This window comes from Erythrolamprus reginae, chromosome 8, assembly GCF_031021105.1.
Source record: "Erythrolamprus reginae isolate rEryReg1 chromosome 8, rEryReg1.hap1, whole genome shotgun sequence".
NCBI classification, from domain to species: Eukaryota; Metazoa; Chordata; class Lepidosauria; order Squamata; family Dipsadidae; genus Erythrolamprus; species Erythrolamprus reginae.
This window is the reverse complement of record NC_091957.1, coordinates 12,614,741-12,638,118: the sequence shown is the minus strand read 5'-3', so window position 1 is coordinate 12,638,118 and position 23,378 is coordinate 12,614,741. Positions and strand designations below refer to the sequence as shown.

At 44.0% G+C, this 23,378-nt stretch overlaps 1 protein-coding gene, 1 long non-coding RNA gene and 1 pseudogene across 2 annotated transcripts; 2 read left to right on the top strand and 1 right to left on the bottom strand.

Annotated features, from left to right (window-relative positions):
* The window catches only part of LOC139171090 (zinc finger protein 721-like), a 37,674-nt pseudogene extending 17,053 nt beyond the window's left edge, over positions 1-20,621 (bottom strand).
* Positions 781-8,328, top strand: LOC139171092 (zinc finger protein 850-like). Its single transcript, XM_070758899.1, has 2 exons — positions 781-2,212; positions 6,897-8,328. Exons 1-2 carry the CDS (start codon positions 1,150-1,152, stop codon positions 8,057-8,059), a joined length of 2,226 nt encoding a protein of 741 aa, XP_070615000.1. The 5' UTR covers positions 781-1,149; the 3' UTR covers positions 8,060-8,328.
* A 477-nt stretch (positions 20,622-21,098) lies between the features above and the next one.
* Positions 21,099-23,103, top strand: LOC139171095 (uncharacterized). The gene is made up of 3 exons (XR_011559697.1): positions 21,099-21,229; positions 21,618-21,692; positions 23,020-23,103. It is a non-coding gene; the product is annotated as an uncharacterized lncRNA (long non-coding RNA).
* The last annotated feature ends 275 nt before the right edge of the window (positions 23,104-23,378 follow it).

Genomic DNA, 23,378 nt, shown 5'->3' with positions numbered 1-23,378 from the left:
ATCAAAATTGCATAATTTCCTGCTCCCTTTTCCTAACAATGTGTTGGAGTGAAAGGAAATTCACTAGCAGGAGCCATTGGCAGGGTTGGGGTTCTAACCTTCTATTCCTTAGATCCTTTTTAACTAGAAAAGGTCTGCTTTTGTGCATGAATTCCAAATTCTTATATCCAGAAACAAGAATTTTTCAGCGTCAAATAGAGGCCTTGTAGTTGCTAATGGAAAAGACTCTTGCGAGTCAAATATAGAGAGTTTATTTATTTGGATGCTGCTTTTATTATTTTTACAAATAAGTCGGAGAACATATGCAACTCAATAAAGGAGAATATTTGTAGCTGAGGGTTGAACGGAGGGGTCTTTTGAGCTCGCGGGGCCCCCACCCCTTCTAGCAATGACGACACCTTCCTCCTCTCTTCCCCCAACAACCCTGCGAGGTGGGCTGGACCGAAAGAGCGGCTGTCCCAAACTCCACCTCAGGGTCTTGTAAGGTCCCAGAATAAATCACCCGGGTTGCCCCTCTCAGTCCAGAAGAACCCCTGACCTCCGCCAGTCTCAATACGGGAGAGGGGAGCAGGAGGGAGGGGTGGAAGACGGGACTGCAGAGTTCAAGAGAAGACCCCACCCCACTTCCCCGGAACACCACCACAACAACCGTCGTCGCTACGCAGGCGCCATCTGGCTGGTTGAAGGAAGGCGGCCGACACCGATTGGTCGCTCAGGGGATGTCGGCGATTGGCAGGAGGACTCCTTATGGCAGGCCTCCAAAAGGAACAGGCTGGACTTCTGGAAAAAAGGGCGTGAAGCCTCCACTTCCGGAAAAGAACGGGCAACGAGGGAGCTGCCTGAATTGGCGACAGAGGAGACCGGAAGATGCAGTTTGGCGCAGGGGATGTTGGGAGGGTCTCTTTTCGGTTCGTAAGAGTGGAAGGCTCTGTGTAACCCCTGAAGGGAAGGGGACGCACCCGTGACCCGCCTCTATTTCTCCCCCGCAGGAGGACGGAGGATCCCGGAGGATCCCGGAGGTGGCAGAAAGGAAGCGCCAGCCAGGAGGAGGAGGTGAGCGGGACCCGCGGAGCAGCCCTGCCCAGTCCTTGCGCGGCTTCCTCGGGAGACAGCGGGTAAAGGCTGGGAGGTTCCGGTGGTACAGGAAGGATGAGCGCAGGGAGACCTCGGGAAAAGAGGGTGCCTGGAGCCCGATCCAAGCAGAAGGAAACTGGCGGAGACCACGAGACTGTTCAGGAGGGCGGAGGGACCTTCGGAAGACCCAGGAATCCCCAAAGGATCCAGGAGGGAGGAAAGAAATATCAGTGCCTGATATGTGAAAAATCCTTTAAAAGAAATGGATATCTTCAAAGGCATCTGAGGATCCACTCAGGAGAAAAGGAATATCAATGCCCAGACTGTGAAAAATGCTTCAAGACAAATAGACGTTTTGAAAACCATCTAAGAATCCACTCAATTGGAAACCTATATCAATGCTTTGAGTGTGGAAAGAACTTCAACTGTAGAGGCAAACTTGATCAACATCAAAGGATCCACACAGGAGAAAAACCTCATAAATGCCTCGAATGTGGAAAGAGATTCCGCCTGAGGGGAACTCTGTATGAACATCAAAGACTTCATTTTCAAGGAGAGTATGAATGCCAGGAATGTGAAAAATGCTTCAAAACAATTCACATCCTTGAAAAACATATAAGAACTCACAAGCCACATTTATGCCTGGAATGTGGAAAGAGCTTTACTGATGCCTCAAACCTCTGTCGACATCAAAGAATCCACTCAGGAGAAAAACCACATAAATGTCTCGAGTGTGGAAAGAGCTTCAGTCAGAGTGGAAAACTTTACATGCATCAAAGAATCCACTCTGGAGAAAAACCACATAAATGCCTTGAGTGTGGAAAGAGCTTCACTCAGACAGCACACCTGTACTTGCATCAAAGAATCCACTCGGGAGAAAAACCACACAAATGTCTTGAGTGTGGAAAGAGCTTTAGTCAGTCAGGACACCTTTACTTGCATAAAAAAACCCATTCAGGAGAAAAACCACATAAATGCCTGGAATGTGGAAAGTGTTTCAGTAGGAGAGGACATCTGTATGGACATCAAATGATTCACACTGGAGAAAAACCACATAAATGTCTGGAGTGTGGAAAAGGTTTCAGTCATAGGGGAAATCTTCTTAAGCATCAAAGAATTCACACAGGAGAGAAACTATATCAATGTCTGGAGTGTGGAAAGAGCTTCAGTCGGAAAGGAAAACTTTACCTGCATGAAATAATCCATTCAGGAGAAAACAACATAAATGCCTGGAATGTGGAAAGTGTTTCAGTAGGAGAAGATATCTGTATGGACCTCAAATGATTCTCACTGGAGAAAACCCACGTAAATTTCTGGAGTGTGGAAAGAACTTCAGTCAGAAAGGACATTTTATGTGCATCAAATAATCCATTCAGGAGAAAAACCACCATTCCTCTCTCTCAATTACTTGCATACACATATACCAGGTTGCCACTCCTGGTGTGCTGTGCATGCAGCTTTGGGTGATTTTGCTTCTGCACATGCACAGAAAGCAAAATCTCATGAGGGGACGTCCATGAGCATGAGACTTTGGCAATTTTTTGTTTTTGTGCACGCAGAAGCAAAAAAATCACCAAAATCTTGCACGCATGCATGTCCCTCGTGAGATTCTGCGCATTTGCAGAAGCAAACTCTCGCTGGGATGCATGCCCATGCATGAACAACACACCTGAAACTCTTGTCAGTTGGATTCTCTCAATCATCCCCTTGTCCTCCTGCAGAAATCGCTAGAAGAGATGCTCTGTTGGGTCCCTTAGATCCCTATTGGGATGCTCCCATTTTGATTGTGTTGGGAGGGGAGGCCTGGGTATATCCCTCACTTTGTAACTCTTTTCCTCTCTATCCTGTATTTTGATTTTCCTTCTTGGGAATTGTTATGCCGGGCTAATGGCAATTACCCTCAGTGAGTTCAGCAAGGAAAATAAATTAATTTTATATGCAAAGTCTTGTAAAAACAATTCCCAATTACTGCTCAGTAATCCCAAGAGGTGTCAAATTACTCACATCCAAAGTTTATTTGATGTTTTGGCGTGTGCCAAAACAAAAGAGTAAATTACGAATTTATTACAATCAGGCTAAGGCCAAGAAAGCTTTGTGAGATACCAACCATATTTTCAGCATACAGGAGAAGCACATCAGAGCCCAAGGATTGAGGGAGGTGTAAGTAGGAGATGGTCAGTTGACCTAAGGAAGAGTGGAGGTGCTCCTTGAAGAAGGTGGAGGTCAAAATACAACCCTGTGAGATTTTTCTAAAGAGGACAGTTAGCACATTTCATACAATTACTGAATGAGAAAAACTACTTCTACTGTATATTCCAAGCTCCTCATAAAGATATCTCTCAAAATGTAATGAAATGTACATTTAAAATCAACACAGGCTACATGCAGTAATTTTGTCCATGCTGTTTTAATTTGTTTCAGTCATTCCTCCGGTCCACCAACCATTTCATTACATTTTGTTATGGGGAACCAACCAGCTATGCTAGGATATCTGCATGGGATATCCTTGAGATGGAAACAATTTCTCAAGGGAAGCGACAATGCTTGGATGCCATTCCTCACAAGCCTCGCATTCCATCCCACCTCTTCCTTTTCTCCCTTTTTCATGAGAAAAGCCATATAAATATCTTGAGTGTGGAAAAAACTTTATTAAGCATAATAGCCTCCATTGACACCAGTGCCAGAGTGTATTTCAGGAATTGAATTGCATATTAAATTTTAGATTTTTGTCTTAAAATTATAACTCTAGAATTTTTATTTATTTATTTAAATTTGTTTCCTTCATGGTAAATGATTAATTTTTAGATGTTGAAGTTTATGCTTTTTGATTGACCAAACCCCAATGGAGTGCCCCTGGTTGTAAAAAAGATTTGATAGCCTTTATTCTGTTTTCCTGTGAACTGGTACCCATTAAAAATGGAATTTTTCTACATACATCAATGCCAGGCAAAAGTCTTTAGGGGGCAACCAGACAAATTACTCAAGCTGCCAATTTCTTATCTTTTTGCACAGAAGGCAGATCTTTGGATGTATGTAGCCTCTGCCAAGGGAAGCTCTACATATTAATGTATTTCGGGGGCAACTTCCCATTGTATTGCCATACTATTTTGTGTTTTGTTCTGAAAGAGTCCTTAAAATGATTAGACCATGCACAGAGGGTGCCTAACTTGACCTTTGGTTCCCTGCAGATCTCAGCTCCATTGTAACCTAATGTGCCATCTGAGGAGATAAACAAGCCTGCAGGCAAATTGCCAAACTAATTTGTGAAATGCAAAATGGGGATTCCGCTTCTTTGCTGCAGCTTAAAATGTGTATTCTCAGCAATCTAATGAGAGACAATAATACTAACCTCTAACAAAGCTCTGAATTATATTCCAGAAAATGTATTTTTCCCCTTCTAAGGTCCACTGATAGCAGAAGCACTGAAAAAACCATTAGGTTTGCATCATATGAAATAATGCTTCTAACACTATGATGGTCAGTGTAAGCTGTGTAAGAGTATAAGAAGTTGAACAAAAAAAGGGGGGGTTGCACGTGCCCGTTTTTTTCTCTTCCTGCTATTAAGGTGGGAGACTAAAAGGGTCACCCAGTTTTGCTTTCTAGCTAGAAATAAAGCTGATTATCAGTAGCCTCGTGTATCATTGGATTCAACAGATTCTGAGCTGCATTGAAAAATCTGACAGTTCCATCATCCCAGGTCAGCTCCCTCCCATTATTTCTGCTTAGGTGCAGAAATGACCTCTAAGGCACATGATCCTCTTTTGTCCCCGTTCCAAATATTATAATGTTATAATGTAAATGATACTTCACCAGAAGAGCCCTTCACTCCACCACTCGAAATAGAATACCCTACGAGACTAGACTTTCAATCCTGGGCCTAGAAAGTTTAGAACTAAGACGCCTTAAACAAGATCTAAGTATTGCCCACAAGATCATATGCTGCAATGTCCTGCCTGTCGGTGACTACTTCAGCTTCAACAACAACAACACAAGAGCACACAACAGATTTAAACTTAATATTAACCGCTCCAAACTTGACTGTTAAAAATATGACTTCAGTAACTGAGTTGTCGAAGCATGGAACTCATTAGTGTCATCCCCAAACCCCCAACACTTTACCCTTAGATTATCTACAGTTGACCTATCCAGATTCCTAAGAGGTCCGTCCCCTGTCCTATTGCTCTCCTATATCTCCTATACCTTTCTTCTATTCCTATATCTCTTCTACTCTTTCATTGATATGTTCTATTACTATATCTTCTTTTCTATTATTTCTTAGATATATTTTACTATGAGTATCTCCTTTATAACCTTTATGTATTTTACTACGGTATGTATATAGATATATACCCACTAAAATCCTCATTGTGCATTGGACAAAATAAATAAATAAATAAAAATAAATAAGGGATCCAGCAGTTTAAAAGATCCAGAAAGAATCCAACGGATCTTATCTAAATTGCTTGATTCCCTGCTCCTTTTTTCCAAAGGAAAAAATTTTCTAGCAGGAACCATTGTCAAGAGATTCTGACCTTCCAGTCTTCCTTAACTGGATACGGTCTGCTTTTGTGCATGAATTCCGAATTCTTCCACCCAGGAACAAGAATTTTCCTGCATCAAATAGAGGCCATGTAGCTGCTATTTTAAAAAGACACTTTCGAGTCAAACAGAGCGAGTTTGTTTATTCATTTGGATACTCCGTTTATTATTTTTACAAATAAGGCGGAAAACACCAGCAACACAATAAAGAATATTTGTAGCTGAGGGTTGAACTGAGGGGTTTTTGGAGCTCTCGGAGCGCCGCCCCTTCTAGCAATGACAGCTTTCTCGTCTCTTCCCTCAACAACAACCCTGCGAGGTGGGCTGGACCGAAAGAGCGGCTGTCCCAAACTCCACCTCAGGGTCTTGTAAGGTCCCGGAATAAACCAAACCGGTTCCCATTCGCAGGCCCAGAAGAGCCCCTGACCTCCGCCTGCCTCAAAACGGAGGGGAGGGAGAGACCACAAAGTTCAAAGGAAACCCTCCGCCTCACGTGCAAGGGACCATCCTGCTGGTCAAAGGAAGGCGGACACCGATTGGTCGCTATGGGGATGTCGCCAATTGGCAGGGGCGGTCCCTCCAAAGGAACAGGCGGAAGTTCTAAAGAAAAGGGCGTGAAGCCTCCACTTCCGCAAAAGAATGGGCAACAAAATTGGCGACAGAGGAGTTTGGATGATGCAGGTTTGGCGCAGGAAATGCTGGGAGTTGCAGTCTGGGAGGGTCTCTTTCGTAGAAGGGAGGAGGGAGGCTTCGTCCTTCCCTCTCATCCCCGGCCCTGTGTCTCCCCCTGAGGGGAATAGGACGCATCCGTGACCCGCCTCTCCTCCCCCAGCGGGGGAAGGAAGGAAGTGCCGCCCGAGAGGAGGAGGAGAGCGGACTCCGCGGAGCAGCCCTGCTCAGTCCCGGCTCGACTTCCCCGGGAGACGGTGGGGAAAGGCCGAGAGGCTTCGGGGCTGTGGGAGTGATGAGCCCAGGGGGACCCCGAGGAAGGAGACAGTCTGGAGGGCGATGCGGGGAGAAGGAAACGGGCGGAGACCCCGAGACGATCCTAGAGGGCGGAGGGTCCTTCGGAAGACCCGGGAATCCCGGTAGGATCCAGGTGGAAAGAAAGGAATATCAATGCTTGGAATGTGAAAAATCCTTTAAAAGAAACGACCATCTCCAAAGGCATCTAAGGACCCACTCAGGGAAAAAGGAATATCAATGCCCAGAATGTGAAAAATGCTTCAAAAGAAATATACATTTTGAAAATCATGCAAGAATCCACTCAGTTGGAAACCCACATAAATGCTTTGAGTGTGGAAAGAACTTTAACAATAGAGGCGATCTTGATCAACATCAAAGGATCCACACAGGAGAAAAACCTTGTAAATGCCTAGAGTGTGGAAAGAGCTTCCGGCAGAGTGCACATCTTTATCGACATCAAAGACTCCATTTACAAAAACCCTATCAATGTAGGGAGTGTGAAAAATGCTTCAACACAATTCAATTCCTTGAGAATCATCTGCGAATCCACCAGCCAAATGTATGCCTGGAGTGTGGAAAGAGCTTCAGTCGAAGGAGAAGTCTCGATGACCATCAAAGAATCCATGTAGGAGAAAAACCTTACGAATGCCTGGAGTGTGGAAAGAGCTTTACTCAGGCAGCTAACCTCCATCGACATGAAAGAATCCACACAGGAGAAAAACCACATAAATGCCTCGAATGTGGAAAGTGTTTCAGTGCGAGAGGAACTCTGTATGATCATCAAATGATTCACACAGGAGAAAAACCACATAAATGTCTGCAGTGTGGAAAGAGCTTCAGTCGGAGAGGAAAACTTTACCTGCATCAAAAAATCCACTCGGGAGAAAAACCACACAAATGCCTGGAATGTGGAAAGAGCTTCAGCCACAGAGGACATCTTTTCCTGCATCAAACAATCCATTCAGAAGAAAAACCACACAAATGCCTTGAATGTGGAAAGTGTTTCAGTAGGAGAGGACACCTGTATGGACATCAAATGAGTCACACAGGAGAAAAAACACATAAATGTCTGCAGTGTGGAAAGAGCTTCAGTCAAAAGGGAAGTCTTGATCTCCATGAAAGAATACACACAGGAGAAAAACGCTATAAATGCCTGGAGTGTGGAAAGACCTTCACGAATACTTCAAAACTCCGTCGACATCAAAGAATTCACACAGGAGAAAAACCACATCAGTGTCTGCATTGTAGAAAGAGTTTCAGTCGGAGAGGACACCTGGACAGACATCAAAGAATCCACTCATGGGAAAAACCGTATCAATGTCTGGAGTGTGGAAGGAGCTTCAGTCAGATAGGAAAACTTTCACTACATCAAAAAATCCATTCTGGAGAAAAGCCACATAAATGCCTTGAATGTGGAAAGAGCTATGCTCAGCGTAGAGGCCTGCATCAGCACCAAAGAATTCATGCAGGAGTAAAATGATAAACATGAGTGTGAGAAGAACTTCAGTCCCAGAGTGTATCTCAAGAATTGAATTGCATATTTAATTTAGGCAAATGTGAATAGGCATAAAAGGAATTTGTCCCGAGAGCACAAACTCTCAGTGTATATGCAAAGCAACAGAATAACGATATTCATGATAATTATAATAATTCCGATATGTGGGTTGAGCGAAGAAGATAATAAGGGTAAATAATAACTGCCAAATAAGAGACTTGCTCAAGCTGAATAATAAAGGACTTTTTCAATCGTATATGTGAGATGTTTCAACTGGCTGAAATTGTACCTTTTCACAGTAGGCTTTTGTGATTCATTATGCCATTTCTGAAGTGAGCGTCCTCCTTTTAAGGCAATGCTTGTTTCAGTGGTTATACTTTATTATGGTATGTTACTTTCCATGTAACTGTAACTGAGCAAAATTATTTCTTCCATGCAGCCAACTCCTGTTTTGTACTTTTTCTGCTGTATGGAGTATAAAAGGAACCCGATTCTGTATCCTAGATTCATTCCCACTTTTCATTAAGGGAAATTTATTTGCTACCATAGTCTAATAAATTGCCTTTTAAATGGTTATCTGACTCAGATCCTAATTGAAACAAGTGTGCCTTGACTGGATCCAGTGCTAATTTGGCCCTTTATTGTTGTGGATATGAAAGAACTTCTTGTCATTGAATAATTTATGTGGGTTTTCCAAATTTGGGCACCATGTAAATCCCTCCCCATTTATCTGAAACTCTTGTCAGTTGGATTTTCTCAATGGCCCCATTGTCTTCCAGTAGAAACCACAAGGGATTCTCTAAGCTTTGTGCAATACTAGCCATATTCTCACTTTAAAAAAAATAAAAATCTTTATTAACTTTTTCCATTGAAAACAACATACAAAGCAGAAATAAAAAAGAAGAAATATATAAGACAAAACAAACACAAAAAGAACTAATCACTTTTACAGCTTTTTTGACGTATTTCTAAATCTATTTCCAAGTTTCAATATTTTTGTTTTTCTTTTAACATTCATAATGCTACCGTTGAAGAGTGTTCGGAAACCAAGTCGTCCAAAATGCAGCTGCGTGAGCAGTTTTGGGCCTTCCGAGACATGCCCATATCCCGCGGACTGCACTGGCTCTCGATCTGTTTCTGGACACAATTCAAAGTGTTGGTTATGACCTATAAAGCCCTACATGGCATAGGACCAGACTATCTTCGAGACCGCCTTCTGCCGCACGAATCCCAGCGACCGATTAGGTCCCACAGTTGGTCTCCTTAGCGTCCTGTCGACCAAACAATGTTGGCTGGCGGGACCTAGGAGAAGAGCCTTCTCTGTGGGGGCCCCGGCCCTCTGGAATCAGCTCCCCCCTGGAGATTCGTACTGCCCCCACCCTCCTCCTCTTCCAAGAGTTTAAAAACACATTTCTGCCGCCAGGCCTGGGGTTCCTTAGATCTTCCCCCCTGAGCAATGAATGCTTTAGTTTGACTGTTGAATGAATGATATTGAGTTTTTTTAATTAGAATTTTAAGATTGTTTTTTAATGTATTAATTAGATTGATATTATTGTTCCTTGTTTTTCTGTACATGCTGTGAGCCGCCCGAGTCCTCGGAGAGTGGCGGCATACAAATCCAATTAAATCAAATCAAATCAAATATTTATCTAAATCTATCTTTACAAAATTAAGTTTCCTAGAATATTTTCCAAATCTATCTCTTCCACTTTACTTACATATATTTCACTTGTTTCTCATAGAATATTTAGTTTCATCACAAATCGTCCTTTTTTTTGCAACCAAATTTTAAAGTTTTTATTATGTTTTACCAGGTATACCATCTGTTCCATGCTTCATAAAATTCAGTGTCTTCTTTTTTATGTACTGTATCTCCATAGTTAGTTTGTACATCTCACAACATATTTTTCTAATCATCGAGGATGTCGGCGTATTGTCAGTTTTCCTACTCAGTGCATATGTTATTCTAGTCGCTGCACTTATATGCAATATTAAATAATGTTCCTCCTTTTTAAAATTTTCTCTAAATATTCCCAACAAGAACAATTCCAGCTTTAAGTAAATTTCCTGTTGTATGATTTCCTCCATGCAGTTTCTTATTTTGTTCCAGAATGCATTAGTTTTAGGGCATGAGAGTAGGTCCCTTGCTCCTCCTTACATTTGCCATATTTCAAAGACACTGTCGGAAAGTTCCTTGCCAATCGTGCTGGGGGAGGTGCTAGCAAAACATTTTATAAATACAGTAGAACCCCGACTTACGAGACTAATTGGTTCCGGAAGGAGGCTCGTAAGTCGGAACGCTCGTATGACGAAACATTGTTTCCCATAGGAAACAATGTAAAGTCAATTAATCCGTGCAACAACAAAAAAAAACCGCTGCCGCCGAACGCGGAAGTTAGCGTTCGCCTTCAGGAGACAGCTGCGAAGCGGGGCGGGTGTTTTAAAAGGTTGCAGCCGGCCTGGGGGGCTTGCCAGCACCCCCCCGAGCCCCCCAGGCCGGCTGCAACCTTTTAAAACACGCGGGATACGAGCGCCAAGGAGCTGTCTCCTGAAGCCGAACGCGGAAGTTAGCGTTCGGCTTCAGGAGACAGCTCCTTGGCGCTCGTATCCCGAATGTGAGCTCGGGAGGCGAACAAAAATGTCGCTCCCCTCCCAGCTCTTATCTCGAGTAGCTTGTAAGTAGAGCTGCTTATATGTCGAGGTTCCACTGTATTTTCCTTATATGATGCTGCTAAGGTCAATTTGTAATTTGTCTCCCGAGTTTTATCCCATTCTGCTGAATTAAATGCATACCATCGAATCCCAGCGACCGATTAGGTCCCACAGAGTGGGCCTTCTCCGGATCCCGTCAACTAAACAATGTCGGTTGGCGGGCCCCAGGGGAAGAGCCTTCTCTGTGGCGGCCCCCGACCCTCTGGAACCAGCTCCCCCCAGAGATTAGAACTGCCCCTACCCTCCTTGCCTTTCTTCTCAAAACCCACCTTTGTTGTCAGGCATGCGGGAATTGAAACATCTCCCCCGGGCCTATATAATTTATGTATGGTATGTTTGTGGGTATGTCTGCTTAAAAATGGGGGTTTTTAACTATTTTAAATTTTAAATTGTATATTATTAAATTTGTTATGAATTGTTTTATTGTGTTGTGAGCTGCCCCGAGTCCATGGAAAGGGGTGGCATACAAATCTAATAAATAAATAAATAAATACCCAAAATTTTGTGCTCATGCGATCATAGTCCACTACTTCTTTCTCCAATTTAAATTGCATTTGAAAGTTGTATGATTTCAAAATCATTTTTTCTTCTGGGCCAAATAAAATTTTGTCCAATCCTTGTTCATTTTGAAATCTGAATTATAATGCATGTTTACTTACAACAACAGTATGAATACAATAAATAGATACAAAACAGTAAAAGAAGTCGAACATTATCTAAGGCTAAAATATTAACAAACTAAAACCCCTTTAAAAGTTAATATAAGAAATGGCGGTCATACATATATACATACACACCATTCATGCAATCCTTATCTGTCTTTTAGGCAAGAATCCGTTTCTATGCAACTTTCCAGAAGGCCAGTAGAGTGGGGACAGGGCGGGGAGTTGGTTCCATAGAGCCAGGGTTCCAAATCCTGCATTTAATTTTATTATTTATTTGTTTGTTTGTTTGTTTATGTGTTTATGTATTTATTTATTTATTAGATTTGTGTGCCGCCCCTCTCCGTAGACTTGGGGCGGCTCACAACAATAACAAGAACACTGTAAGAACAAATCTAATAATTTAAAAAACACTAAAAACCCCATTATTAAAAGCAAACATACACATAAACATACCATGTATAAACTGTATAGGCCCAGGGGAGATGTGTCAGTTCCCCCATGCCTGACGGCAGAGATGGGTCTTAAGAACTGTATGAAAAGCAAGGAGGGTGGGGGCAGTTCTAATCTCCGGGGAGAACTGGTTCCAGAGTGTCGGGGCTCTTCCCCTGGGTCCCGCCAAACGGCATTGTTTAGTTGACGGGACCCGGAGAAGGCCAACTTCTGTGGGACCTAACCGGTCGCTGGGATTCGTGCAGCAGAAGGCGGTCCCGGAGGTATTCTGGTCCGATGCCATGAAGGGCTTTATAGGTCATAACCAACACTTTGAATTGTGACCGGAAACTGATCGGCAACCAATGGAGACTGCGGAGTGTTGGTGTAACATGGGCATATCTTGGGAAGCCCATGATTGCTCTCGCAGCTGCATTCTGCACGATCTGAAGTTTCCGAACACTTTTGCCAGCAACAAGAAGCTAGGCTGCTTTCCTCCCCACGCACCCCATCCCTGATCCTTCCTTTTGCCACCAACGCTGGCTTGGCCATGTTGTGAGAATGGTTAATGGCTGGATTCTGAAACATCTCCTGTATGGAGAATTAGTGCATGGAAAGCACCCCAGAGGGAGACCACAGCTGCGACATTATATTTTATTTATTTATTTATTTAGTCCAATACATAATACACATTGAAGAGAATAGATATGTAGTAATATAACAAAAGAAGCGAATAGAAAAGATATAAAAGTATAGGTGAACAAATTTGAAAGGAAGAAAAGATAAAGGAGATAAAGGAGAGACAATTGGACAGGGGACGGAAGGCACACTGGTGCACTTATGCACGCCCCTTACTGACCTCTAAGGAACCTGGAGAGGTCAATCGTGGATAGTCTAAGGGAAAAATGTTGGGGGTTAGGGGTTGACACTACTGAGTCAGGTAATGAGTTCCACGCTTCGACAACTCGGTTGCTGAAGTCGTATTTTTTACAGTCAGGTTTGGAGCGGTTAATATTAAGTTTGAATCTGTTGCGTGCTCTTGTGTTGTCGCGGTTGAAGCTGAAGTAGTCATTGACAGGTAGAACGTTGCAGCATATGATCTTGTGGGTAATACTTAGATCGTGTTTTAGGCGTCGTAGTTCTAAGCTTTCAAGACCTAATGCTGTCTGTAAGAGGGATCTAAAGGCCTTGGGAATGGACATTAGCAACTGGGAAAACCTGACCTCTGAGGCAGGCTAAAGGTAGTGCATGGCCTTCATTTCAGCTGCGAGAGCAATCACAGGCTTTCCCAAATATGCCCATGTTACACCAACACTCCGCAGTCTGCATTGGTTGACGATCAGTTTCCTGCCACAATTCAAAGTGTTGGGTATGATCTACAAAGCACTTCATGGCACCAGACCAGATTATCTCAGGGACCGCCTTCTGCGGCACGAATCCCAGCGAGCAGTTCGGTCCCACAGAGTGGGTCTTCTCTGGGTCCCATCAACTAAACAATGCGGCTTGGCGGGACCCAGGGGAAGAGCCTTCTCTGTGGCGGCCCCGAACCTCTGGAACCAACTCCCCCCAGAGATCAGAATTGCCCCCACCCTCCTTGCCTTTCGTAAGCTACTTAAAACCCACCTCTGCCGCCAGGCATGGGGGAATTAAGACTTTTTCTCCCCCTAGGCCATCACAACTGTATATATGGTATGCTTGTATGTATGTTTGGTTTTTTATATTAAGGGGTTTTTAATTCGCTTTTAGTATTGGATTATTATTGTACACTGTTTATGATTGCTGTTAGCCACCCTGAGTTTTCGGAGAGGGGCGGCATATAAATCCAATCAATCAATCAATCAACAAACAAACAAACAAACAAACAAACAAAGAAATAAATAAAGAAAGAAAGAAAGAAAGACATACATACATACATACATACATACATACATACATACATACATAAATACATAAATTTCCAAGAGACACTTGTTTGCCAAGCTGAAGCAAAGGGACAGTCCAGGAACCGGCGAAATCTGAGGGCCGTGCAGGGGACAGAAAGTATCTGCCCTCAGTGTCGGAGAGACTGCCCCTCTGGGATTGGCTTTTTTAGTCACACTACATGCTGTTTTAGGAACTTTTTCCAGAGCATGATATCATAGTCTTTGGAGACTGAAGAATGCGAATGATGATGAATGATGAAACTCCAAACCACCAGTCCATGATAAGCAAAGAAAAAAGAATAACTCTATATAAGGGGATTGTGATCCCCTTATATAGAGCGCTGGTGAGACCACATTTGGAATACTGTGTTCAGTTCTGGAGACCTCACCTACAAAAAGATATTGACAAAATTGAACGGGTCCAAAGACGGGCTACAAGAATAATGGTGGAAGGTCTTAAGCATAAAACGTATCAGGAAAGACTTTATGAACTCAATCTGTATAGTCTGGAGGACAGAAGGAAAAGGGGGGACATGATCGAAACATTTAAATATGTTAAAGGGTTAAATAAGGTTCAGGAGGGAAGTGTTTTTAATAGGAAAGTGAACACAAGAACAAGGGGACACAATCTGAAGTTAGTTGGGGGAAAGATCAAAAGCAACGTGAGAAAATATTATTTCACTGAAAGAGTAGTAGATCCTTGGAACAAACTTCCAGCAGACGTGGTTGGTAAATCCACAGTAACTGAATTTAAACATGCCTGGGATAAACATATATCCATTGTAAGATAAAATACAGGAAATAGTATAAGGGCAGACTAGATGGACCATGAGGGTTTTTTCTGCCGTCAGTCTTCTATGTTTCTAACTCCTTTCTACCTTCAACGAAACCAGATTAAAAGAGGGTCAGAATCTGGCTAAAAAATGATTGTTTTGTCTGAAAACCCTTCAATTGGTTACCATAAATATTATTTTTGTGATGGCCGCAATAGCTATAGAGGTAGCCTGCATTCAACCATTATGACAGTCCTTAACCTGTCCCTGAGGTTATACCCATTGCCCTTTGGCCCTGTAAAGAAAATTCAACACTCTGCATCCTGTCTGACCTTCGGACCACCCACAAGGGCCCTGCAGTTTCCCCACCTGCCTCCTCTTGACCTAATCTCTGTCTCTCCTCTGGCCCACGAAACAAGGATGCAAAACATTCTGGGCATCAATATTCCTCCTTTGGAGAATCCTAGGTCCTCCAGAGGACTCTCTTCCCAAAGGAATTTTTCTACCAATCCCTGCCCTCCAGTAGTGACATTCAAATTTCTCCCCTACCAATTCTGTGGGTGCAGCTTGATTTGAATGGAAATATGTTCCGGCCGGTTAAAGTTTCATGGCTGATGCCTTATTTCGCCTTCCACAATATAACAGCCCCCATTGCTACATTACTTGCGTCTGCCTGTACTACAAAGGATAAATCCTGATCAGGATGTTTCAGTAGAGGCTCACGAGCAAAGAGTGTTTTTAGTGTTTCAAATGCATGCTGGTGTTCCATCGTCCACTGTAGAGCTTGACCTGGTTGTGGGTTGGTTGTTGTGGGTTTAGTGCATAATAAATCAGTTGGGGCAAAGCCACATGGACAGAGGAAGGAATTAATTAATTAATTTATTTATTATTTAGATTTGTATGCCGCCCCTCTCCGAAGACTCGGGGCGGCTCACGACAAGATAGAACAAATCATAAATAATCCAAATAACTTTAAAATATTTAAAGATTTAAAAGAACCCCATATACTAACAGACACACACACAAGCATACCATGTATAAATTGAACATGCCCGGGGGAGGTGTTTCAATTCCCCCATGCCTGACGGCAAAGGTGGGTTTTAAGGAGTTTACGGAAGGCAGGAAGAGTAGGGGCAGTTCTAATCTCTGGGGGGAGCTGGTTCCAGAGAGCCGGTGCCGCCACAGAGAAGGCTCTTCCCCTGGGGCCCGCCAACCAACATTGTTTAGTTGACGGGACCCGAAGAAGGCCCACTCTGTGGGACCTAATCGGTCGCTGGGATTTGTGCCGCAGGAGGCGGTCTCGGAGATATTCTGGTCCAGTGCCATGAAGGGCTTTAAAGGTCATAACCAACACTTTGAATTGTGACCGGAAATTGATCGGCAGCCAATGCAGACTGCGGAGTGATGGTGAAACATGGGCATACCTAGGTAAGCCCATGACTGCTCTCGCAGCTGCATTCTGCACGATCTGAAGTTTCCGAACAAAACCAAGGAAATTTTCGGTTGCTTCCTGGTTTTTGGTGCTTGCCATTCCAAAACAACCTTTACTTTTTGAAGGTCCATCTCCCTCCTGGGAATCGAAGTACTTTAAGGGGACAGTTTGCAGCAGCTCTATTGTGAATGGAGGGAGAAAAGGTCAGATTATTTTACAGCATTTAAGTTTGAATGGGCAACTGGGCAAGTGTGGGTGGAGCCACCCAGGGGTGAACTTTACCAGTTCAGCAAACTGATTCAAATTGTCCCTACTGGTACACATGAGCTGGGAATTTGTTGCTTGTATCCACAGCTGACCTCAGGTATTGCTGAGAGAGGATTGGTCGCAGCCGTTGTGGCGTAACTATAGAGAACCAGTCCAGAGCCTGTGTTTAACATTCAGTCAATCCAGCCGGCCATACTTTACAGGTGCTTATTCCCCCAACCAATTTATGCAGGAGCCTCCCACCATAGGGAGGAAAAGGGGCCTTCATGCAACCTGCTTCTTGCGCAAAAGGGTCCAGACAGACAGAGGAGGGAGGAGAACCCCATCACTTGTGCTCATAGGTGTTCTGTCTGGGTCCCCCCAGACGCCAACACCAACTAAAAAGAGTAGCCAGACACACTGGTAAAAATCAAAGGCAGTTTATATATTTGAAAACAAACACAGGTAACAAAAACTGTTCTTACAGACAGGAATACTGTGAAGCTTCACAGAGGTTTCACGACGGCCAGGCAATAAAACAGGATTCTTGCTGGCAAAAACAACACTGGAGGTAATAAAACCCACGCCTCCCCCAAGTCTTCAGCCTTCGAAGCCACAAGCCAGGATCAGAGACGCCAAGAATTGAAGCAAGGTCACAGGACTCCCAATTGATAACTCTCCACAATACAGTAAGGGCGGGCCTGCCTTTTCAACCCTGCTGAGGAGAACCACACCCAAACCCAGCTGTTACCAATTCAGGGATGGAAATACCTTGCTAATTGGCCCCTTCTTTGGGCTGCCCGTCTCTGCCTCATATCTATGATAGCCTGGGCGTCTTCATCTAATGAATCCAGGCTACTCACTGGGGAGAGCCCCCCCGGGGGTCTCAGGCTGCTCTCCCTCCTCCTCTTCCTCTTCTGCCTGGTCCTCCCCCTCCTGTTCATCGTCCTCCCCCTCTGAGCATGGATCCGGCAGAGTTCCAGCCGTTCCCTGAGGAGCCTCAGGCTGAATCACAACAATAGGAATCCAATTGGGGCAGCTCAACTCTGGGAACTACAGTGAAGGGCTGGCTCTACTTCCCTTTCTCCATCCCGTCCATTGAATGTCCAGCTAGATTAAAAGAAGGACCAAGCTGGGGTATTGATTACCTTCCTGGGTGAGAATCTCCCAAATAAATATCAGCAAAAGCCTCTTTTATCTCATCCTACATCCTCATCCTCTCTCTTGTGATTTGTTGAAAGGGCAGGTGAGGAAAGGCAGCAAAGAGTTTTAATTCTTCCCCTTCCCTCTGCAAAGTTGAAGAACTGCAAGCCACCAGAGGTGCCTCCACCTGAATGACTTTGAGCTGGCCACACCTATGCCGCCCCCAGGTCAAACACAACCCTGATGCAGCCATGAATGAAATCGCAGATCTAGAGGAACCTTTTGCTAATCATTTAGCTGCTGACGAAGAAAGTACAGTAATAGGGGACTTACACTAGCCTCGTCTCTGCATCTAGTGAGATATCAAAGAGGCCCCTAACGAATCATTTAAAATAGTGCTTAATATTTAAAATAGAGGGAGGCAAGCTGGCTGCTGCAACAAAGAGCCCCACCTGTTGCTTTGTGCCACAATAAGTCTCCATGCCAGAAGGCCAAAAGTCCACTCTACCTCTCTGGTGCACAGCGGGAGGTCAGCTTGTGGGGAAGGCCAGTCCTGTCCGTCCCTTTCTCCAGGCTGGGGCAGACCAGAGGGTGAAAAAGGTGCTGCAGGGATCAACTTGGCTAGAATACTTGAATGTACCACTAATGGGAAACACCTAGTCTCTTTACCTAGTGGGAGATCAAAGAGGCTCCTAATGAGTTATTTAAAATAGTGGTCACCAACCGGTTGTCCCTGGACCACTGGTAATTCTCAGAAATCCAGGATACAGAATTGGATTTCATCTTATAATCCATACAGTAGAAAAAGTATAAAAACAAGAATTGATTGCATGGAAGAAATCATTCTGCTCAGTTACAGTTACATGGACAGTAACATGCCATAATATTAAGTATAACCACTGAAAAGAGTCTTGCCTTAAAAGGAGAACATTAATATGGGAAATGGCACCATGAGTCACAACAGTCTCAGCCAGTTGAAACATCTGGTATGTACAATTGAAAGATTAGTTTAGTATTCCAATTGAGAAAGTCCCTTATTTGGCAGTTATTACTTACCCTTATTATCTTCTTTACTCAACCCTCCTATTGGAATGATTATAATTATTATCAGGAATATTATTACTCTGTTGTTTTGTATGTACACTAAGGGCTTGTGCACTCAGGAAAATCTCCCTGTACACCTATTCACACATGGCCAAACTAAACATGCGATTCAATTAATCTGATGAGATAAAGTCTAGGACTGAAGGTCTTCTCACATGTTTCATCGTTTTTCTCCTGCATGAATTCTTTAGTGCTTATCCAGGCCTCTACGCTGAGTATAGCTCTTTCCACATACAAGGCATTTATGTGGTTTCTCTCCAGTGTGGATTCTTTGATGCAGGTAAAGACTTCCTCTCCGACTGAAGCTCTTTCCACATTCAAGGCATTTATGTGGGTTTTTTTCGGTGTGCATTTTTTTTATGTTGGTAAAGATTTCCTTTCTGATTGAAGCTCTTTCCACATTCAAGGCATTTATGTGGTTTTTCTCCAGTGTGGATTCTTTGATGCACGTAAAGACTTCCTCTCTGATTGAAGCTCTTTCCACATTCAAGGCATTTATGTGGTTTTTCTCCAGTGTGGATTCTTTGATGCACGTAAAGACTTCCTTTCTGATTGAAGCTCTTTCCACATTCAAGGCATTTATGTGGTTTTTCTCCAGTGTGGATTCTTTGATGCACGTAAAGATGTCCTCCCCGACTGAAGCTCTTTCCACATTCAAGGCATTTATGTGGTTTTTCTCCAGTGTGGATTCTTTGATGCACGTAAAGACTTCCACTCTGATTGAAGCTCTTTCCACATTCAAGGCACTTATGTGGTTTTTCTCCAGTGTGGATTCTTTGATGCACGTAAAGATTTTCTCTCCGACTGAAGCTCTTTCCACATTCAAGACATTTATGTGGTTTTTCTCCTGAATGGATTTTTTGATGTCGGTAAAGGTTTTTTCTCTCATTGAAGCTCTTTCCACATTCAAAGCATTTATGTGGTTTTTCTCCAGTGTGGATTCTTTGATGCACGTAAAGATTTCCTCTCCGACTGAAGCTCTTTCCACATTCAAGGCATTTATGTGGTTTTTCTCCAGTGTGGATTCTTTGATGTAGGTAAAGACTTCCTCTCCGACTGAAGCTCTTTACACATTCAAGGCATTTATGTGGTTTTTCTCCTGAATGGATTTTTTGATGTCGGTAAAGGTTTCTTCTCTCATTGAAGTTCTTTCCACATTCAAGGCCTTTATGTGGTTTTTCTCCAGTGTGGATTCTTTGATGCACGTAAAGATTTCCTCTCCGACTGAAGCTCTTTCCACATTCAAGGCATTTATGTGGTTTTTCTCCAGTGTGGATTCTTTGATGCAGGTAAAGACTTCCTCTCCGATTGAAGCTCTTTCCACATTCAAGGCATTTATGTGGTTTTTCTCCTGTGTGGATCCTTTGATGTTTATCAAGACCTATCCTCCATTTGAAGTTCTTTCCACACTCAAAGCATTGATATGGGTTTTCAAATGAGTGCATTCTTTGATGATTTTCAAAATGTCTATTGGTTTTAAAGCATTTTTCACATTCTGGGCACTGATATTTCTTTACCACTGAGTGGATCCTTAGATGCCTTTGAAAATGTCCACTATGTTTGAATATTTTTTCACATTTCAGGCACTTATATTCCTTTCTTTCCATCAGGATCCTTTGAGGATTCTGAAGTCTTCCGAAAGACTTTACACCCCCCAGGACCGTCTCGGGGTCTCCGCGCGTTTCTTCTTCCACCCGAGGCCCCCATGGGTTCATCCCTCCTGCAGCTCCGGGGCCGCCCGGTCTTTCCTCGCCGGGATCGGGCAGGGCTGCTCCGGGGGGACCGCTCTCCACCTGCTTCTCCTCTAGGACGGCGCTTTCTTCCTTCCCCCGCTGGGCTCCTCCGTCTTCCTGCAGGGGAGAGAGAGATGCAGGTAATGGCTGCGTCCGTTCTCCTCAGGGGAGACAAAGGACCTGCGGCGAGCGGCGAGAAGTGAAGGGCTAAGAGGGGGGGGGGGGGGCGAGGGCTGAAAACGCCTCTTACGGACAGGAAATGGACCCTCCCAGCATCCCCTGTGCCACACCTGCATACTCCGGTCCCCTTTGTCGCCGATTCAGGCAGCTCACTCGTTGCCCTACTTGTTTCCGGGGATGGAGACTTCACGCCATTTTTTCCTCCAGAACTTCCGCCTAAAAGGACCGCCCTCAAGAGTCCTCCTGCCTATCGCCGCCATCCCCAAAGCGACCAATCGGCGCCCTCGTTGCTTCAACCTGCTTCAACCACGCCTGCGTGGAGTAGTTGGTTGTTATAGTGCTGCTCGTCCGGTCTCTCCCTCCCCTCAGTCCCCCTCCGTATTGAGGCAGGCGGAGATCTGGGGCCCCGAGGGGCAATCGGTTTGGTTTATTCTGGGACCTTACAATACCGAAGTGGAGTTTGGGACAGCCGCTCTTTCGGTCCAGCCCACCTCGCAGGGTTGTTGTTGGGGGAAGAGACGAGGGAGGTGTCATTGCTAGGAGGGGGAGGCCCTCCGAAAGCTCCAAATACATCTCAATTCGACCCTTAGCTACAAATATTCTCCTTTACTGTGTTGCTGGTGTTTTCCGTCTTATTTATAAAAATAATAAAGGAAACATCCAAATAAATAAACTCTCGATATTCCACTCGCAGGTGTCTTTTTAAATAGGAACTACTTGGCCTCTATTTGTTGGAGGAAAATTCTTGTTCCTAGACAAAACAATTGGGAATTCATGCACAAAAGTTCACTGTCTCCAGCTAAGGAGGACTGAAAGGTCAGAATTTCTTGCCAATGCTAGTAAATTTCCTTTCATAAATAAATAAATTTGGAACTTGGGCAGAAGAGGGTCACATACCTTGGAGGTCATGTCTGCACCTAAGCTGAAATAATGGGAGGGATGAAAGAACTGTCAGGTTTTTCAATGCAGCTCAGAATCTGATGACTCCAATTATACACAAGGCTACTGATAATCCTTTTTTATTTCTAGCTAGAAAGCAAAACTAGGTGACCTTTTTAGGCTCCCACTTTAATAGCAGGAAAAGGAAAAAGCGGGCACTTTGAAAAAGAACCTTTTTGACAAACTTCTTATAGTCTCATACAGTTTGCACTGACTCATAGTGTTAGACACATTTCATATTACTCAAACCTCATGTTTTTCTCAGCACTACTGCGAACAATGGACCTTAGAGTAGGAAAAAAATACATTTTCTGGCATATAACTCAGAGCTTTGTTAGAGGTTAGTATTGTCTCTCTTTAGGTTGCTGAGAACACACATTTTAAGCTGCAGCAAAGAAGCTGAATCCACATTTTGCCTTTCACAAGTTACTTTAGTCTGCCAATTTGCTTACAAGCTTTATCTCCTCAGTTGTCACATGAGGTTACATTGTATATGCTCTAATCCTTTCAGGGACCCTTTCAGAAAATACAAAATGGCACAAAGGGTGCGATGAGAAGTGTAGACCTTCTGTTCTGTCTGGGTCACTCTGGAAGCTATGACCAACCCAAAAAGATAAGCCAGACACACCGGTAGAATCCAAACACAGTTTTATAGGGAGAGAGAGAAAAATAACCAACAGAAAATGTCCTTACAAGTCAGGAAAACACTGGAACTCCAAACAGATATACAAAGGCAATTGTCCATACAAAAACACAGGATCCTTGATGATAAACGAGGCTGTTGCTAACAGGCACAAACCTCCCACAGGTCTTCAAGACTGCTGGGCCATGAGCCAGGAACAGAAACGCTGAGAGACAACGCAGATTACAGCAATTCCACTCAGATAACACTCCACACTGTTGAAAGAGTTTGCCTGCCTTATAAACCCTTCCCTGCTAATGAGGACCACGCCCAAGCCCTGGTGTTCCTCATTCAACGCTGATAATATCTATTCAGTTGCTGCCTTCTATGCGTCTCTGTCGCATATCAATGACAGCTTGTGCTTCATCATCCAATGACTCTAGAGACTCCAAGCTACTTGCTGAAGAGAGCCCCTCCCCAGGGCTCCCAGGCCCCTCTTCCTCATCACATTCCTCTTCGCTCTCATCCTCCCCCGGGCATGGAGCCAGCAGAGACGCAGCTGGTCTTTCATCTGACTCAGGCTGAACCACAACAGCCTTCCCTTGACAGAGGCAGTCCAAATATATCTTTGTGCAAAAAGATGAGAAATGGGCAGCTTGGGTTATTTGTCTAGTGGCCTCCTAAAAACATTTGCCTGGCATTGGTGTTTGTAGAAAAGGTGGACCCACCTGCTATCTCCATGGCAATTCTGATGGCTTTATGACCAGATGAATGCAAGCTAAACTGCCAGTTACTGTCAGTTATCAGATTGAAGATGCCATCCAAAAGGTGAATTGGTTTCAGAACGGCTCCTGGACTGTGGGAAATTTTCCCTCTACTTGCAGCCAATTTATCAGTTATATTGGGGGGGGGGGGGGATGCTCATTTGGCCACTCACCTGCCTAGGTGCCCCTCCACACCTGCACCAGCAGTCCAAAATAGCTCTGGATGAACTTGCCATCACAGTCCCTTTGTGTTGCCATGCTGTTTTGTGTTTTGTTCCCAGGCGGCTCCCTCCATTATTTCTGGGGTGCTATTTGATAAATCGAAGCTCAGCAGGAACTCTTAGATGGTCTGAGAGAATCAGAAGGCCTAACTACATACAGGACTATGAATGCTCCATCTAGTGACGGAGTGATGTGTTCAGGCTTCCCTCAAGTCCACAGCTGACCTCGGGTATTGCTGAAAGCTGATTGGTCGCAGTTGTTCTGGTGGGACTATAGAAAGCCCTGTCAGAGGTGCTAACTTTGCCACTCTATGTTAGCCTGAGCGAGCCTCACTTATCTGACAAGCTAGCGCTTTTACTGTTAGCAATTGTTACATGAGCTGAATAAACCTGTTAGCTTTTCAAACATGTCTGCCTCA